General features: G+C 37.6%; 1 protein-coding gene across 6 annotated transcripts in view; it reads right to left on the bottom strand.

Annotated features, from left to right (window-relative positions):
- LOC143860906 (uncharacterized) overlaps positions 1-20,353 on the bottom strand; it is a 77,432-nt gene extending 57,079 nt beyond the window's left edge. The window contains exons 1-10 of one of the 6 annotated variants that reach the window (XM_077371758.1): positions 20,165-20,353; positions 19,309-19,382; positions 9,891-10,632; positions 9,701-9,803; positions 9,475-9,614; positions 9,181-9,307; positions 8,695-8,897; positions 8,363-8,545; positions 3,617-3,712; positions 3,262-3,459 (exon numbers count right to left, since the gene is read on the bottom strand). In XM_077371758.1, the coding sequence (XP_077227873.1) occupies positions 3,262-3,459; positions 3,617-3,712; positions 8,363-8,545; positions 8,695-8,897; positions 9,181-9,307; positions 9,475-9,614; positions 9,701-9,803; positions 9,891-10,217 (1,377 nt within the window). In that variant the 5' untranslated portion in view covers positions 10,218-10,632; positions 19,309-19,382; positions 20,165-20,353. Of the gene's footprint in view, positions 1-3,261; positions 3,460-3,616; positions 3,713-8,362; positions 8,546-8,694; positions 8,898-9,180; positions 9,308-9,474; positions 9,615-9,700; positions 9,804-9,890; positions 13,170-19,308; positions 19,383-20,164 lie in introns of those variants that run through there. The other 5 variants (XM_077371760.1, XM_077371761.1, XM_077371759.1 and 2 more) reach the window with 5 other exon arrangements.
- Positions 20,354-20,718: the final 365 nt, after the last annotated feature.

Raw genomic sequence — 20,718 nt, forward strand, 5'->3', positions numbered from 1 at the left:
AAGGTTATATTGAACAAGGATATGAAAATAAAGTTTGTAAACTTAATAAATCATTATATGATCTTAAGCAAGCACCTAGACAATGGTATAAGAAGTTTAAACGGGAAATAAAGAAATTTGGTTTCAAGAGTAACAAAGTAGATAATTGTGTGTTTTGTAAAGGATCTGGTGAATCAAGTGTTGTTGTTACTGTTTATGTTTATGATCTACCTATCTTTTCATCGAATATTAAATATATAAATGAAACTAAAGCCTTTCTATCTCAAGCTTTTGAAATAAAAGATATGGGTCATGTGGATGTAATCTTAGGTGTAAAAGTAATCAGACAAGAAGGAAAGATCATCCTTAGTCAATCACATTATATTGAGAAAATATTAAAGAACTTCAATTGCTTTGAGTGCACACCTAGTAATACACCTTTAGATCCACATAATAAATTAATGAAAAATGAAAATAAACCAATCGCACAAAAAAGATATATTAGTTTGATTGGTAGTTTAATGTTTGCGATGAATTGTACTAGGCCTGACAATGCTTATGTTGTAGGTAAATTAAGTAGATTTAATAAATGTCCTAGTAGTGAACATTGGAGAGAAGCATATAGAGTACTACGATATTTAAAAGGTACTATAGATTATGGATTGCATTATACTGGTATATCTTCTGTGTTAGAATGTTATAGTGATGCAGACTGGGCAAACAAAAAGGTAAATTCAGTATCTACAAGTGGGTGCCACTTTGTGCCCGAACAAGAATACAAGTCATGAGACAAAAAATGCGCTAGTAAACGAAGTTTCCTTCATTCCTGCCAACTGCTACACCGTATACACAAAAACAAGGCAGGAGTTCACACGACAAAAAATCTCTTTGAGCTCGAATATTTTTAGTTACATGGTGTGGCGGTTATGTCTGTGAGCTCATTGGCCGTTCTTCTTGGATTTCTTCTAGCTCTTCATTGTCGCCGCTCTTTCCTGCTTGTGCCCTCCAGTAGGCAACCATCTTCTTTAAATGGATGACTTCCTCTGATGAGACATTCTTGCTCGGATCATTCACAATGGAGGAAACTTTTGATGCGTACCTAAACCAACATGAGAAGACATTTTTTTAAAACCTACGTAACTATGCCACATTAGATCCAAGAAACTATTACTCCAACATTGAGCAACAACTATTTAACGAGAAGATCAAAACAGTGCATACATTAGAGAATTGTGAGCCTCGCCCAAGTTTGACTCCGCTGGAGAGACATTCACAAACATGAGAGTTTTAGCATTGCCTCCGAGGGAGTCGCTCAGTAGCATCGTCAACTTGTTGTTCCTGTAAGGTATATGTTTTGCCTCGGAGGACAGAGCACCGATCACATCCCCGAGGGCTGAGAGGGACTTGTTGATGCTTTTAGTTTCTTTTAGTTTATTACCATAAGAGCCTGATTTCTTCAACCTTTTTGAGCCGGCAAGATCTACAAAACTAAGCTGCAGGCAGGAGAAGTTTTGCTATTCAATTTATAAACCAAGATTCAAAATTGAGTTTCCAACACCAAAATAGTACAGGTCCCCATGCATTGGACTTGATGATATTTTGTGGGCATGGGCACACACACACACACTAGTAGAAAACCTCGTGCGATGCACAGGCTGCCAAAGAAATAAAGATTATTAAATCATAATTTTTAATATACAAATATCTAGAAAATAAGAGATTGAAAATGGTGTCCTCTAACTGGCCCTGAATAAAAATAAATGCAAAGAAATTGATGATGACAATTATAGAAATTAGAGTTCAAATTATCCAATGTACAAAATACCAAAGGCTGTTTTTACCTCTAAATAATAGTCAATATCTGAGAACAAAACAAAAGGAGATGGGGATCTCAATGAATGAAGCTCTAACCAAGGTTTTGAATGTCCAGATGTATTTGCTATATCAGATCCAATGCCAATATGTAAGGCAATATTCCAAAATGTTCTCAGATACTCCTGATGAAGGGTGCCGATATATAGACCTTCACTAAAATCTGAAACTAAAGACCAAAAGAGAAATAGGGAAATGACGCTTAGAACCTATGAAGAATTTGGAATTTATGTGGAACTAAACCCATGAAAGAATTACTTGACCCACCAAACAGAATCATCAAGTTAAAAATAAACAACAATTTACTCACAGAAATAAATAAGGTCAAAAGTTTTGACCCTCTGATGAATAATTTTTTTTTTTTTCAGAGAAAACATGACTCGTATAAATATAAATTTCAGAGAAAGAATTGTCTGAACATCAAAAGAAAAAAAAAAGACTGACCCAACATACAGATTCAAGACAAAATAAACAATGTACTCACAGAAATCAAGACAATTAACTTATCAAGGATAATTGATGATAATTCAATAAATTGTACAAAAGAAATGTAATTTCTAAGTTTTGGCCTTAATCGTTGTACTTTCAGGAAGTGAAACAAAATAGTGTAATCCGTTATAGCATATTAATATATCTATAAGCTCTGAAAACACACATCAGACTTCCACCCATATCTGTGCTATTGGAAGGAGAAATCAAACAAACCCATGTAAAAAGCGCCAAAAGAAAGACTAACAAAGCATAGAATCATTAAAGTATACATATCACAACCACAGTAATCTGTGACAACCTCTAAACAGGGCACATGTATACCTTGAAAAACTACATCAGCAGAACTGTTATATTTAAGTTTTTTTTTTTTTTTTTTTTCTTTGCATACACTAAACGGGGCCATACATACAATGTCTTAAATCCTAGGACACAACGGAATTCATGCTTGAAAAAGTCCTAAAACCAGAGCATTATTTGTTATTGCTCAATACATTTTGACAGATGAACATCTTGCCAGATAATGACAATTATCAGACCAAGAGTTTCTTCAGTCTCTATAATTGAAGTCAAGTAAAATTGTTATTATTCCCTCGATTTTCAGTGTCTATATTTATATGAGATTCGATCATGCAGATATTACCAATTCTATAACAAATTTGATTTCCAGTGTCTATATTTAAATGAGAGACCATTAAGAATACCAAGTCCATATATATAAAAGGAGAGAGTAACACACCATGACCTACGTATGAGTGAACAAAAATGGGAAAAAGATACGAAGAAGATATAAATGAATCATCAGAAAAAAGAAGAATAAATCTAGATACATATATGGAGCGAATAAAGAGAGGAGAAAATCTAGATCCAATGATGAAGTGAATAGAGGAAGAGATCATGACGGAGAAACCTTATGACTACCTTTCCTCTAGAAAGAGACTGTGTTTGAAGGTTAGTAGTCTCAATAACAATTGAAAGTATCAAATGTGATCCTGAACTTTTTTCGTTCATCCAAGTCCCAGAAGTGTGTCGTTGCTCAGAGCCTCTCAAAATAGTACTTGCTAAATGCTCATGGCTTGAAATAGGTACAACTGTCACGTTTTCTACAGATACCATCCCCTGGAAATGAAAGATGAGATTAAAGCTTGAATTTGTTAAGAGTAAAAGATTTATACGTTCAAAACCTACATCTTTCCCATGTACATAAAGATGAATAGCATCCAAAGAAAAAGAAGAGAATTATCAGGCATTTGAAAGAAAAGAAAAGTACAGTCACCTTTGAGTCTTTTTTTATTTCCAATTTCATGCGGTTTGAATTCTTTGGCAATAAGAGATCTACTAGTGTATCCTGATGGAGCTCTATAATATACGCCTGCATTATTTCATCAGTGATGTCACTTTCTTATGAAAGATGAACAAAAAGAATTAAAATTGATCTTGCATCAAAAGAGTACAACAGGTGGGCTTATAACAATTGTACAAAATCTAATTCAGTCATTTTTTGGAAAGAACTGGAAATTTTATAGAAATAAGAGAACCTAACAAGAAAGAAAATTGACAGTAGATGACCCCAGCAACAGAAACTAGAAAAATAAATCAGAAGAAACAGAATAAGAGAATTACGAAAGCAAAGAGAGGAAGCATATCATCCAATCCCATGATAAAAAGAACGTCCTCCCCAATGATGATTATATTATGACTGGTTGCCAATAAGTAACAACCTGAATTGTCAATTTTATTCTCTACTGGAAGGAATTTCCAGAAAATTCCATTCTACAATGGATCCCGAAACACAACTGCGAGCAGAACATTCCAGCCGGAATTCCAGAAGTTCCAGTTCGTCCATGTTAGATTTCAGTGTAACAAAAATTCCGGTCAGCGTAAATCAAGCTAAAAATATGGGAAAAAAATCAGCCATAGATTTTTCTGGTTTCCCTGTTTTGCCCCTAAATATAATTATTGTAATTCTGTTAAGGGACTTTTGACTTACCAATCTAATGCGATGGTAAAAAAATATAAAAAGCCTATCGTTTGCATACATTCGAGATTTTCTAGGTTTTAATCGAAGGTTGAAGACAAGGATTTCTCACCAACTTTTTGTGCAAGCTCCTGCCATCAGGCTTTCCATAAACATGGGGCACCTTTTAAAATATTTTCTAATTTAAAAAAAATCAAATTAAAAAATACAACTCTTGTAGCATCTTTTCTAGAATGAAATACCATTCCAATCCAGGAAATGAATGGAACGACCATGGGAACGGAATTACAAGTTAAAGAAATCGCCAACCATAAAGCCTCGAAATTCCTCCTTCCATGTCCATCTAATGATTGCTAAGTTGTTTTACAAAATGATCCTTACAAAATGATCCTCTTAAAAGATTCTCTGAACTCAGGTTACCTACCAAAAAAATAAAATATAAAAAATATATAGCACCTTAATTCTTTCTACCCAGATGGACCAAACCACCGCATCTGGTATCACTTTCCAATTATGTTACCTTCATCTCCAAAGGGCCATTTCGATCAACCCACAAAAGTATTGAGGACTGATCCTGAAAACACCCATCTTATGCTAAAACATGAAATTATTGCATACCAAATTTTATGTGCTGCTTTGCAATGAATAAAACCATCGCCGGACTCCACTTCTCCAAAGAGCACAATGTTACTACCAAAACTAAACCTCTTCTTCTTTGGCGAATCGCATGTATCAAGTCTGGCTTCTGCCACCATTGAGCTTCCACAAGAGGTGCAGCCAAGTCATTTACACACATGCAAGTGGAGACCACTCCTCATACACCAATATCGAGTTGAAAAAGTACTTCACCTAGAAATGACCTTCCAAATCATGAATACAAATCCTGTCAGCTTCAAAAGGAAAGATAAGAATATTATCAAGTAATCACACGAGTGCAAGAAATCATCTCTCATTTTGCTTAAGGTTTCTCCTAAACACTAATACCCAACCACCCTCCCATCCTTTCATTCATAACAGTCATTTGTTCTCACTCCTTTGCATTACACTATGCAGTATGGCTCAGAAAAGCATGGCACAATGGCCCCTCCCATGACCACAAATCCTCCTAGAACCCCCGCCATCTCCCACCCTAAATCTACCTTTTCGATTGAAAACTACATTTGGAAGAACAACTAGACCTTTACCTCTTGAGTCTTTTCCCAAACGAGGTTCCCTACATTCCCAATCTTCCCATACCAACCCACATTTGTCCAAAATTATCTTGTGACAAAGGCATCACCATTATCATTTCCATAAAAGTGGTGTATTCCTCAATTTTAAGTTGCCTATGACAAGTCCCCCTTTTCCTCCGATTTACATATTGCCATCCATTTCATAAAATGTTTAAGATTCTTAACTTCCTACTTACTTTCCCATACAAATTATCTTTGGAGTTTCTCCAACCTATATGCCATTTTTTTTTAAAGAATTCAAACAATGACATAAAAAAATAAAAAATAAAACACTTTACTAGACAAAGGTGGTTTAGTGGGAGTTATCCTTTCATCAAAATGATAAGTAATGCTTCTTTATTCTCCACTCATTCCACCATCGAACTCCATCGAGATTTTGGAGGGACTCAAATCCCAAGGGGCAAACTAAGACTGATGATCGGAAGTCTACCAACTTCACACCCGACCCTATTGGAAAGGGCCTTGACTTTTACGTCTTCTACATTGACTCCCACCACAAAACTCTTCCACATATTCAGCTTTTTTCTGAAAAGAATTCCACGTATTCAACGTAGTCTCTAAACACTTCAAAGTTCAAACCATCTAAAATACCTTGGAGAATGTAGACTGTACCTTATCATAACCAAAAATTATGATATCGTCTCATATTGGAAATGAGATGTTTTGGGCGTGTTTGCACTCTAGACATACTTCGAAACCTTTTATGTCCCCCTCATTTTTGCGTGACTTAATAGAAGGCCTAATGCTTTGGAACCATCATTAATCAAAATATAGAGTGGGTCCTATCACTTTTGAACTTTTAAATAAATCAATTAAGAGCCTCCTTTTGAAAAAGGAAAAAAAGACCAACCCAATTTGTGCCATTTTTCCCCAATGTGCGGCATGCACGGTTATAAATTCGGCTAAAACATTTCATTTCAGCACAAATATTTTGATTACGGCTGCTACCAAAACGAAACCCACTTGTATTCAGAAAAACACCTGATTTCGCCCAAAATTTCGAGATTTCACTAGAAATTTCGGGATTTCATTAATGTTTCAGTCAAAATATGTGAAACATGCAACTTTTCAGATAAAAAAAGCAAAGTTTCGGGATTGAGCCTCTAGCTTAATGGTCAAGGCTTTGTTCTTCAACCTAAAGGTCGGAGGTTCAATCCCAACATACCTACCAAAAAAAAGCAAAGCTTAGGCTAAAATGTCGATATTTCAACAGGAACCCTGACAAAATCAAATCCATTCCCAGAAAAGAGAAGAAAAACAAGATTTTTGTATGACATTTCTAAAATACAACCAAAAAAAAAACCCAGTGGTGAAGAATCTTACCTGGATTTCAGTTGTAATTTCGTATCAAAATGATTCCGTGATTTTACAAGATTTCCACTGACATTTCTTACCAAACTGAAATATTTTCATTACGTTGATTACTGAAACCGAAACCAAAATCAAAATTTAAAACCTTGTTTACATAAACTAGGTTAGAGAGGATGACTTGACGATAAGTCATTTTTAGCCCATTTTGTAATGATATCTTTGTAAGTGCATGACATGTTTAAAATTTCGGTTTCGGAACCGGTTTCAGGCCCTTAGGTTTCCGAAATTTCGGTCAAAATCAAGCACTAGTCTCATTTTCTGTCGGTTGAAATTTCGATCGGGATCGAAATTTCGGGAATTTCGATTGAAATTTCAACCTTTTAAACCCCCTAAATTCCGTTCGAAATCTGACGAAATAAAAAAATCCACTTTTAATCTCGCCTGAAATTTCGGTAATTTTGGAAATACGGTGTGTGAAACCAAAAGGCAGAGAAAGAGCGAGAACAAGCGGTTGTAAACAGAGAGGGAGAGGCAAAGGGAGGTATGGTGAGGGCCGTTGGCGGTGTAGCGGTGAGAGGAGGAGGGAGATAGAAGAGAAGGACACGATTTTTAACCCGGCGACTTTCTCTCTCCCATCTTTATTCGACTTTGGCTGTATCTATAAAAAAAAAAATGGGCTGTGTTTTCAAAGAAGGGTAAAGGAGATACTAAAGCAGGGAAGGACAAGTAAAGGGTTACGTGCCCATCGGTAACACTTATGTGGTGAGAAGATAGACACGATGAAAAAAAAAGATAGACACGATGAATAAAATATAATTTTTTCCTAAAATTTTGGACAGAAATGCAGGAAACAGAAATTTCGACCGAAATTCTCGAAATTTCGGTAAAATAAAGTACCTTTCGGGTATTGGCTGTTTCGGTGTCGGTCCCAACCGAAACCCGAAATTTCGGATTTCGGTCGAAATCTAAAACCATGGTGCATGAAGAAGGTCAAAATATTAGTTTCGTGTATCTCATGTCATGTGTGTGTGTGTGTTTTGGGTTGGTGGCGGGCAATAGTGGAACATAGCCCACTCGATGCTTAAGTGAACTTTAATTTGATTTAGGCCTTTACATGATAGGAACTTTTGAGGCATGAACAAGCATTTCTATTATTACTTTCTAGAGCAAGTGCTAGGCATAAAGTCCGTAGTTGAGAAAATAATTGCAGGGTACATACTGATCCCTCCAGCACAATCTGTCAAAATAAAGCATTTGTTGATAATTTATATCAACCAAGTAATCATTCTACCTGTAGACAGTGTCTAGCAAGAAAACAGCTTCATATAATGTAGACTTTTATATGTTTCTATGGTTGCTACTGAGACCAGTAAAAGACATTAAAGAAAAAACCGCTTCCAACTTTAGTGACGTAACACAGCATATAACTATAGAGAACAAAGTTTAAAAAAAAAAAAAACAAACAAACAATCAAACTCTGGATATGGTTCAAACAAAGTACCTTCAAAGAGAAAGAGAATTTATTGCAGTCACGCCTTAAAATCTTGAAGAGCTCCTGACTTGCTCTAGTGGTGAGTCCTGGATTGCTTTCTGACCCATAAATTGTGAATGTCTTGCCCGAACCAGTTTGCCCATGTGCAAATATGCACACATTATATCCATCAACAGCTGACTGAACTAGATACTGCACAATATTCACAAAAAAAGCATTCTTCAGTTCAAAATTGGTTCAGTTACTATCAATAGCAGTGAACAAGAAGGCTTGGCAAAATTTTGAAATGGGAAGGATACTACTCTGATGTCAGTGAATTGTTGAACCTCAATAGGTCTTACCTTTGTATCCTCAAAAACATCTTCCTGAGAAGCATCACTGTCAAAAACATGATCATAGAAGTGTTGCTTTGGCTTATCATCCTTCCAAGGATGTTCAACGGTATACTCATCAATACTTGTAAGAATACTCCTTTCCTGGTCTGCAATCTCTTTTTCACTAAGAGGCCGCAAGCGACAATAAACTCTGATTTTGCCCTTCATATCTGCACGAATGTGGCCCAAACATGTTAAAGGTGAGAATGAAGATAACAAACATAAGTACTCTGTCCTGACAAAAATGGGAAAAATAGCTTTTTTTATGACATAGGGTATCCCTACGCCATTTAGGTTATGACTAATCCCTATGGATGCACGCAATCACCCTTAAACCAAGTGCATTGGGTAAGCCATAGGAAAAATAGCTATGATGTACATAAGAATGGCGTACAAATGCGGAATGATAAACAATAATACATATATGAAGAAACTTATACTGTAAATGCCAACCTTCGATTGTATTGAAATATCGCTTCCTAAGGACTTGTTCTTCCTTGTAGAGAGCTTCTAGCTCGACCAACCGTGCACCTTGCGTGTTCAAAATTGCAGCAGTTTCTTCATTCTTTCCATCAATGTCCTATTGAGGCATTTGCGAGGCCAGAAAGGTTTTAGGTTTTCTTTTTTATTAATTCATAGAAACAAAAATCTATTGACATGGCAAGCTTTGTGATATTAAAGAAAAATTTAAACATTTGATCCCAAAACCAAATGGTTAACCTTTAACAATGGAAATATGAATGCTACCTCTTTATGTTCTGTAGTCCCTTCCAGTTTCTTTTCCAGTTCGGAAATACACAGCCTAAGTGCCTTGCACTCTTCCATTTTCTTCTTGATCTCTTCATTCAAATCATTAACTTCTGCTTTCTTTTTTGTCATTTGTGCCACTGAACAAATACAAAGCAAAGAAAAACATTAACATCATCAAATTTGACAATGATTTCAAACTTACAAAGGTAAAAAAAAGAATTACCAATTTCAAATTCCCTTATATTGGCAGATTTCAATTCTTTTTGAAACTCTTTGATACAAGCCTTGAGTTTCTTTATGTACCGAGTCATGTTCTCACATTTCCCCTATAAAATTAATTAAAATCATATAAACAAAAGAATACAAAACAAACAGAAGGCACATAAAAGAAATAACACAAATTCATATCCAACCTTGTGATCGAACTTGTTCTTCCCCTTCATCTTTTCATTTAAAAGTGATTGAACATAATCTGTGTTTTCACCGCTCCCGCATTCTGAAGTCATGCAAAGATCTGGACTAGAATCAACGGCCTGGCGACTCCGGGTGTTGTTGGCCGGCCCGGCCAACACGATTCCTACCTTTCTCCGCTTTGGTAGCGGAGTCTCAGATACCTCGGCATCGTTCTTTTCTGCCCCAATCTCTACCAGATCTTTCTTCTCATCCGATGTTGGATTTGGTAAAGCCGATGAAGATAAGGGCATATCTTTCTTCAAAGAAGAGGCGATGGGGAGCTCCATTGGTGGTGCCGTGAAAGGGTTTTTTCTATTTTGCAGGGAGATGAAGGAGATGCCGAGATGGTAGAAGGTTGGGGTGGTCGGAGATGGGGTCGCCACTCGCCGGAGTTGGAGAGGCGGCGGATGAGGAGTAGAGAAGAGAAGAAAAAAAAAACTAGGTTTTCCCTTTTGGTGTCTTATTGATGCGCATGAAAAGTAAGAAAAGAGCCCAAATCCCACAATTAAATTCTCACACCAATTTGAGGATCTAATTTTCAAATAAGGAGTAGCAATTTTTAGTCCAATACCAACACCGATAGAAGTCTCTATGTCCGATCCCTCCACTAATAAAAAAATTGATTTAAATTCATGACGGTCATTGGACTGCTTTTCTGTAGTCAGTTTATCCTCCAACCCCGCATTGACCTGACAATGAGACCTGTTTATGTGTTAATCTCAAAGCTTTAGTTGACAACTTAATCCTTATTAAGGGAAATTATATATTCGCACCTTTTTTTTTACTTGGGGCAGCTGCCTCTAGCGAAAAAGGATAGTCATAAACATGGTTTAAAATTTCGGTTTCGGTAACCGTTTCGGACCCCACCAAAAACCGAAATTTCGGTCCGAAATTTGGTAATTTGGTTCCAAATTCCAGACCGAAATTCCAAAATTTCGTAACACTTTTTTTTTTAAATAAATAAATGTCATTAAACCGAAATTTCGTACCGAAATTACAAAATTGAATTTCGGAAATTTTCGGTTTCGGTCCCCACCGGTATCCAAAATTTCGGATTTCGGTCGAAATGTAAAACCATGGTCATAAATACACTAGAGGGGCTGTCTGTGGACCCCGATCCGAAGAAGTAGAGGTGAGGGAACTAGTCCCCACACCATCTTCTGGATCATCCACGTGAATGAGAGCTCTGCCAAGGAACTCTCGAAACGGATGCCACCCTCATAGCATAGCACGAGTGGCGATATAAAAAGAAAGAGATATGGTTGCACAGGGGCGACAAGGAAAGAGCCACATGGCTAGGTCTAAATCTGAAAAATTGATTGATATGATTAATTGAATTAAATAGGGAACCTCACTAAATAAGTAAGCCCTAATCTAATAATCAATAAATATACGTATATATACATGCATACACCCTAACCAGGGGCACCATCCTTAGTCTAATTTAGCAGAGTCAAGAAAATCTTGACTCTTGACAGCCTGATGAGTGTACTACGACTGCGCCTTTAGCCACATGAAGTGAGCTACCCTAATCTATAGATGGGATAAGGCTCTTAACTCTAGGCTCCACAAGTGTAAGTAACACATGTTCGTCACTATATGCAAACAAGAGGACAATGCAATATATAGAAGGGGTACCGTTGTGAGGTCCACCTGGCCGGGTGCATAGTTACTTGTACACTGTGACATAGAGTCCAGTGTACGAACTATGTCCGTTTTACACACGAAGTGTCCAAGTGCTGAGTATACTACTGGTGCGGTGGCACTAGAAGGCGGGTATAGCCCTCACGGCTCCTACTTATAGTATCTCTCCGAGAGTAACCTGATAGCATATCCACAGCAGAAAAGTAACCACAAAACAGATAATATATGCAATGGATGAAAGTGAGTGTGTGAGCCCTTGTTTTATTTTGTATCTATTTGGTGCCCCTAGCATTCTAACGGAAAAGGTTCCCATTTAAAATAATTTTAGTCCAAATTTCTTCAAAATTAGTAAAAATGGCATTTTTACAGAGTTAGGCAATGTTCTAAGAACTCCCCAGCAGAGTCGCCAGCCTGTGGACCCCGATCCCGAGGACGGCGGGCGAGGGACACGAGATCCCGCGCCGATCCTCTAAGATCTCCACAATGTGAAGGAGAGCTCTACCAAGGAACTCTCGAAATGGTGCCACTCACAGCATGGGTGGCGATATAAATGAGATACCTCTCGATTCAAGGACTAGCCCGGAACCCAGATGTACCTATAACAAAGAAGAGTCGCCATCCAAGGAAGTAGGCCCTGGATCCCATGAAATACTCTGTTGCAACGGATAACCAGAGATACAAAAGTCCGTGCCTGATGACGAATGGGGAAGGTGTTAAGCGCCCCCAATTCGCCCAAGTGCGAGCACCTGGTCTCTTATGCCATTTTTAATTGATTTTGAAGAGTTTTGGGCTAAAATCATGTGAAATGGGAACGAGTATCCCCGAGAAAACGTCTATCTAAGCATGCATGATCCGGGGATGGGCAAAAGAAAATAAACATCCAAATCCTAACTCACCGCATCTAATCCTAACCCATCACATCTAGGAAAGCAGTAACATCCACACGCACAGCTACGGCTAAGCAGATAATCAAGATAAGATGAATAAATGCTACAACTAAGCAGGTGAGAGGACAGACAAGCACAGCAGTAAACTACCAAAACAATAGAATAAACACACTAACATGCGAGCCTATGTAAGAGATAATGCTAAGAAAATAATAATCAATCTCATGCTAGGAAAGTAAGCAAGCTAACAGTAGCACATAAGAAGTCAAAGATAAACATACAATGAGCTAAAAGATACAGGGAAAGAAACGAATCGGAAAATCATCGGTACATGAGGACCAAGAATGCCAGGAAAAAGAAAAGGGAGCGTACGATAGGCTCAGGGAGCGATTCTAATGAATCAAGCTCAGCGATCCTGATCCGCTAAAAATCGGATAAGTTTTTTTATCCCTTTTTATTGAAAGGGGTTATGGCTCAAGAGGTTGCCGTCCATCATCGCCTAAACCCGACAAAGCGTTCCCAAAATCGAGGGGGATCCCGAAGCACAAAGAGTATCCCAGGGAAACAAGGAGGTTGCAGATTTGCAAGCCCAAGACATGCAACTAAATATTGAAGACCAGCTGAGATTATACACTAACCCAACATAGTTACTGATAATATTCTCAAGAGAATGATGGAAAATAATAAAGGGTATCCCTAACCATGAAACCCCTTAACACATAGCAATTCTACATACCTGCGCTGGACGAAATCGCAGTCACCAAAGGCCCATTGGAGTATCGGTGTCACCAAACGCTCATTGGAGTATCGGTGCCGGTATCGGAAATGCCGGAAGAGAAGCTGATGGTGAAGCTTGAATTAAGAGGCCGGAGATGAAAGCTGAAATAATAGGAATTGAAATGGGTTTTGATGGGGTATTTGACGTGTGTATTAACGAGGCCAAAATGGGACCAATTGGGATTAAGAAATTGAAATTGAAGAGGGGAATTAGTGGGATAGAGGTGATGGCCTGAAACGGTGGCGCGACACAGCCGGATTCCGGCAAGATTGCCGGAATCAGTAGTGTTATAAATGGGGGTGGGTTTTGGGTTTTGGGTTTTGGTAGATGAAGGGAGGAATGGCTACAAATAGAAGAAAACCCAAATGGGTTGGATGGGTAACAGAAAATGGTGGTAGGGGCGGTGGCCGGAGCAAATGGTCGGCAAGAACGAGGTCGGAGAAGACGACCCCAAACCTCCCTCTCCCTCTCTCTCTCTCTCTCTCTCTCTCTCTCTCTCTCTCTCTCTCTCTCTCTCTCTCTGTTTCTCTCTCTGTTTTCCCTTTTTTTTTTTGAAAATGGGGATAGTGGTGGGGGAGGGAGGAGGGAGGAGGAGAGATGGGTTTGGAAGAAGGGTTTGGGGTGGATTTGAACAGAGGTGGAGGATCCAGATGGGTTTGGAAGAAGGGTTTGGGGTGGATTTGAACGGAGGTTGCAGAGGTGGGTCGTGGGTTGCGGCTGTGAAGGAAGGGATGGAAATGGGTTTCGGTTTTCGGGTTTGAGAGGATGGTGGTGGGTTTTGGGTTTGGAGTTTCGGGTTTGAGAGGATGGTGGTGGTGGATGACGGTGGTGGTGGTGGATGACAGTGGTGGTGGTGGATGACGCTGGTGGTGGTGGATGACAGTGGTGGTGGAAGAGGGTTTGTAAATAAAAAATGAAAAATGGGTTGTGGAGGAGGATGGTCGTTGGTGGAGGTGGCGATGGGGGGTGGGAAGATGGCGATGGTGGCAGCAGGGTTGTTGAGATGTTCTTCACGTTCCAGCTTGTTGAGATGAACTATCGCAGCAATAAACTCCCCATAGTCGATGGTGCCACTGTTGTCCACATCAGCTACATCCATAAGAGCACGGATCTCTGATTCCTTTAGATTAGAGCCGTATCTTTTCAGACCAGCTTTCAGTAGAGTTTTAATCCTCGAACTAATATACCACAAACAGGTTGACTTCTCTTTTTTTTACTCTGTTTTAAATGTTTAAAACTGGGAGACAAGCATAAAACAACTAAGTATTCCCTTCAGATTGTTATAAATAAAAGAAAACCAGTATCAAAGCATTCCTCTTATCTCATTCCTCATTGATTATGTATACAAGATCATATGGAAACCCAACTACATATAGCAACAGGGAGATTATGAATAACATTTTCTCATTTATGTGCATATGACCAAAACATCTCATGTACTTCATCAAATAACTTTGAGTGAGATTCAAAACATTCTCAAAGCTACAACCAGGGGTATCAAATAAAGCAGATGGCAATTATATTCAAATCTAAAAGAACTTAAATGTAAGTATACAATATCTTCTCCTGAAAATTACACATCCAAACACTTAAGTAAGAATGACCATAAGTATCACAGTGAAGTGGTGGCTGTTATCAAGTGAAATGAACGGCTGCTACTATCGAATATAGTGAGGGCTGTCAGCGCAAAAATAAAGAGGTGGCTACTGTTACCAGGTTTACCATTTCATTGAAATTTACATATTAAAGTGGGGTTAACAAATATCACAACAGGATTGATAACTCATTCTACAAGAGCAAAGGTAGCATATGCCACATAATCAAGAGTAGCAAAATGCAAGTGAATTGATTTTACCTTATGAATATTATTGTTTTACATGTGAAGTGCCCTGATAATCATTTTTTAAAAAGAAAATAATGAACTAATATGATATTTAAGCAAGCAAGTTATTTACATATTATAAGGAATGATAAACTGAAAATAGAGTTACAGATATCAATAAAATCTCCTATGAAACTAATGACAACCTGTCCGGATAAATGTACTAAGCACAAATCATCAAATGAATGCCAATACACATACTATAGCTATTTAAACCTCACTTCTTAAAAGCATTTATACAAACAATTTATTCCATGGGTAGATTAAACATAATGTACTATATATATCGTACACTCACCTGTTCACCTTGCGGTTTTGAAAATCTATCATTCAGGTGATATTACATCTAATTAAATGATTTACATAAGTGAATTTGACAATATAAACAAGCTCACCCTAACTACTTCTTTTAACTAGATTTTATTTATTTTAGAGATTCTTAGACATTTGTCCATCTGTCATAAACTACATCCGGTACTGTTTTATTTACAAATAGGGACAACCAAATTTATTCTAACCTACTGACTATTTGCACCTTCTTGAAAGACCATTTTTTTTTACTTTGCAATATGAACAAAAGATTTGCACATTCCTAAAATTTTTACAATATTCCTTTAGTCACAAGTGCTGATCCAGTGATAAAGTATCACAGTGTCTGCTCTATCTGAATGTCATAAAAAATATATATATAATAATATGCAACAGTGCATCTTTAACTATTAATTCTGTAAACCCGCATTAATCCTTAAATTATCCCTAACTCAATTTACCTTTTGGTTTGACACAAGCCTACTAATTTTACTCTTTAACTCTTAAACTATTGTAAACCAACAGAATCATTTCCATCAACATTTTCCCAACTCACAAGAACAATTGACGCCACAAAATTGTAAGAAAATGCATTAGCTGAATATTCATGTCTTTAAATTTTGAATGGACAAATCAAAGATAAAAGCAAACTACAAGTCTAAATTCTAAAAAAAAAAAAAATTTAAAACTAAACGTATCTATACAGAATCTCATAGGAAAAGAGATTTCCAATTAAAAACCGTATCTCTAAAAGAGATCACAGTATCATTTACTCTAGCACATCACAATATCACTGAAGAGTGTATAACTAAGACTCCCTATATTCCTTACGTTCAATTCAATAGCTTTACTACAATCACATCATTCACGAAATCTATACACTGCCAAGAAAAATCATATGCCATTTCTGAAACATAATGATGTAACCTATACTTCACAGAAATCAGAACTATGACAAACGAGTCCAAACACTTAAAAGAGAGTCTTAATATATAAGTCAGACATCAAGCTTCTCAATCCAAACTTATTCTACATGTTTCTTAAAAGTCATAAATGATTCAGATCTAAAAGATTTCAGACATACAATAACTGACTTCACATAATTCTAAAAATCAAATAAACTTTTTCTCAAGTTATTATCATTTTTAAGTAATGAAAATCAATGACAAGAACATCCTCATAAATTCGTCTCTTGAAACATAAACTCCATTTCAAATTTCTGCTATTTCCTAACAATAATTGACAGTATGGTTCATGAAACTCACAAAATCATGCAATAGAAAGCATCATTATCTACACATCTCTGAAATCTGCATTTAAATCTTAATATAACTTTGATAACCACAGAGAAGACAAACATTACTTCCTAAAAAAAATCAATAATTAAACATTATGAAACATGAAAAAACTAAGATAAAATTTCTCATCATAAGAATTATTCTTATAAAAACAATCACATAGAATCTAAAATACAGAGCACAACTTGCAACCTCAAATAATTATAAACAAAAACTTTGTATACTTACCCGAACATGAAATCTGGCCCTTATGATGTAATTTGAGAATCAAAACCATCCCACAGTGAATCAAATTAAGGAAAAATAACAGATCCGCATGCCAACAACATTCAATCATAGAGATAAGGGCAATCACAAAAGTCTCACACTAAAATAAGAATTAATTGACAATATTACCTGAATGTGATGAACTCCACCAAATTCTTCTTCTTCTTTTTTTTTTTACACAATGAAAAGAAAATATGACTACTAACAAGAACTAAAAAAAAAAATGGAAAACTATGAAAAGGTTTATTAAACACAGATAATATGAAAATCTCAGCAAGAAACTGAGCAAGAATCAAAGGATTGAGAACAAAATCCAAAATAAAAGAACTCACAAGCAACTCAAACATGAGCGGATATTGTAATTGATTTACAAGAGAGGAGTAAAATGATGCTTACCTCTTCGAAGGAATCAGTCTTCAACGAGATGATGAGTACAATTGAAGGAATTGACCGAGCCCTCCGAGAATTGCCGGAATCCGAGAGGATCTACCGATGGCAGATCTGGCCCGAGCTCGCCGGAGCTCAATCGGAGCTTGACCGGAGGGATAAAGCTTGAGAAGAACTAGGGTTTCTAGTTTAGAAATCTAGAATAGTAGGGCTTCCAAAGTAGATCCGAAATAATCAATCAGAGCAGAAAGATCGAGGATTAGGGTTTGGGGAAAACAAGATAGGGCTTGGATTTTAGGATTTTTCTCTTTCTAGCTCTCTGCTTCTCTCTTCTCACAGAAATCTCTCCTTTTCTTCACAGATCTCTCTCAATCTCTCGCAGATATCTCTCTTCTCTGTTTTAATCTTCCTTCAATTTCTCAAATCTGCTCAGATCTAAGGTATAACAGCAAGCTCTAAGGTTAGAGGTAAGTAGAAGAGCAAGATAACAAGTTGAAATCGACCGGCCGAAGCTCTGACGAGGTCCCCGGGGAAGATGATCGGAAGAAAGGGAAAAGGAACCAGATCTATTTCCTCTCTCCTAAAATCGAGAGTTTCTCTCTCTAAAAACAATTTACAAAACTATGATTCTCTAAAAAAAACTTAAGATCTGATGAAGATCGAGGTTTATATAGAAATTCAAAGCAAATGACGATGAAGCTTAGAAATGGAGTAAAAGAGTGCGAAGAAGTAGCTAAGACTATGACTGACCGGAGGAATAGTCGGATTCCGACAAAAACTTACCGGAGAAGAAGAAAAAAGAAGGATTACGGTTAAGGTTTTGATGAAATCTGCTCTCCCTCTCTCTCTGTGCGAAATCTTTTTTTTTCTTTTCCCCTTTAAAATGAGAGAAAACGAATATTTATATCAAAAATGGGGTGCGGATATTGGCACTACAATTTGATAAGACGCGCGACTTTTTGATGAGCGCGCGAACAATGATAAGGCGCGCGGAATTACGTGTCTTATTCGGCCCAGAATTCGCCCCCCTCTTTGGTTACACTGCGGACATGCATTCGGATCGTTCGCTAGGCAAACGCGCTCGGATTTCGACGAAATTTTGTTGGGAGCTAGATGGGATCCTAACCTAGCCTAGGGTGAAGTTTGGGACCCTAATTGATTGATTTGGTTGAGTTTTGCTCAAACTCGGAAGGATTAGGGCACGATCAAAATGGGGTGTCTACAGTACCACATAATCAAATGCAGCAATTATCATATTACAAGCTTGGGTAATACAAACACCCAGGTATAAATAGGGGTGCAACTCGGGTCGGGTTGGGTCGGGTTGAAGCCAACCCGACCCAACCCGAGGAACCCATTTTTCCAACCCGACCCGACCCAACCCGATTTCCAGCCCGACTAGACCCAACCCGACCCAACCCGATTTGCAATTTACTCAACCCGACCCAACCCGATTTTCAATTCGGGTTGGGTTGGGTTGGGTCGGGTTGGGTTGGGTTGGGTTGGGTTGGGTTATCTCGTTAAGAATCAGTAAGCTTTGTAGGCTGATCCTAGCCCCTCTGTCAGTAATATGGTGTATCTGGTAATCGGGTTCATGCCCTACAGGAGCAAGTACGCAGTCGCAGATGCTGAGTGATCCTACAGAAAATATGGTTGAATAAATAAAATTGACAACTTTGTATTTGAAGGATGTTTGTTACTTGGACAAGAACACATATCAGCCTTCAAAAAATATATATTGCTATGTATATATTAGGACATAAAAGTATAGTTACAAACAGACTTATATTAAATTAACGAAAAAGGATGGCAATTGCACTTGTTTTGGTATCTGCACTCTGCAGCCCTGTTGATAGTATATTCCATGCAGAGAAAACATGGATTTCAGAATATGGACAAGCAAAAATAATGAGATAATATCCATACCCCCAATCAATAAGCTGCTTGTTGAATCCCTTTGCCTGGATGAGGATGAAATTCTTAACCCAAGTCTCCACAACCTGTATGAAATTCCAAGAGCATCAAAGTTACCGAAACGAAAATGATCCAAATTACCAAATGCAAATAGAATCCACAATAAGACTTCCCAGATTGTGAGATTACTTAAACAATCCTAATTAAACAATATACATAGATAACACTCTAAATTTACTATTGTTATTAGGGCAATAGATCATTAGATAATAGTAAAAAAAACTAGGAGTTATTCAATATAGGAGGCAAATTTTTGATAATCCAGTACAGAGCATAAAAAAACATGAAATTTCTGCTATTACTATTATTATAATATCTGTGGAAGAGAGAGCTTTGCATTTTACAAACCCTTTACAGAAAAAAGGACAGAGGGATTAACAAAGATTTTGATTCTCGAAACAAAAGGAACCCAAAGTAAACAAAAAATGAAATCTCTGCTTGTAGCATAAACCCATTAAGAAATCAAAACCCTAGAATAATTGTGTCCCTTGTCCACAGATCTTTAGATAAACCCTAACAAATAAACATAGGGCAGTGATATTTCCCCCTCTGAGGCTCTGATGGCTATTTCCCCACCTTTAACAGTTTTCGTTAGCTTTTAATCTTTTATGAAGGGGTGGAGAAGCAACCGTTAACTCCAAAAACAAAAGGAACCCAAAGTTAACGAAAACTGTTAAAGAGGGGGAAAATAGCCATCAGATGGGGAGAAATATCACTCCCCTAAAGGCCTAAACAAAACCCATAAAAAAAGAAAAAAAACGAGAGAGAGAGAGAGAGACAGAGAGAGAGAGAGAGAGAGAGATCTTACCTGCAAGGAGGGGAGCTGGAGAGGGTTCGTCGATGGTCCGATGGAGGAAGGGAGAGGCGAGCCTGAGAGGGTTCGTCGAATGTCGATGGAGGAAGGGAGAGGCGTGAGGCGAGCCAGAGAGGGTAGAGGCGGTAGAGACGAAGATGGGAGAATGGGTTTTTTCAATTTTTATTTTTTAACTTTTTATTGGGTTAGGGACTTAGGGTTTTGACTATACGTGTATTACAGATTTTGGGTTTTTGCCTTTTTCAGTTTTCTATGTATAAAAGTATAAAACTATAAATCATTAAATCGTAAATGACTAAATTCGTAATACTGAAAGTGAATAAGGGAATAGTGGAGGAATTGTCGGGTTTCGGGTCGGGTCGGGTTGCCCGACAACCCAACCTGACCCAACCCGATTTCCAAATCGGGTTGAATTTTCCCAACCCAACCCAACCCGATTTCCAAAATTGCTTGACCCAACCCAACCCAATTTCGGGTTCAACCCGTCGGGTTCGGGTTCAACCCGACCCAAGTTGCACCCCTAGGTATAAAGTACCCATATCATTGCT

Source organism: Tasmannia lanceolata, unplaced genomic scaffold, assembly GCF_043159265.1.
Source record: "Tasmannia lanceolata isolate RefF3 unplaced genomic scaffold, GAP_Taslan_0.1 ptg000037l, whole genome shotgun sequence".
NCBI lineage: Eukaryota > Viridiplantae > Streptophyta > Magnoliopsida > Canellales > Winteraceae > Tasmannia > Tasmannia lanceolata.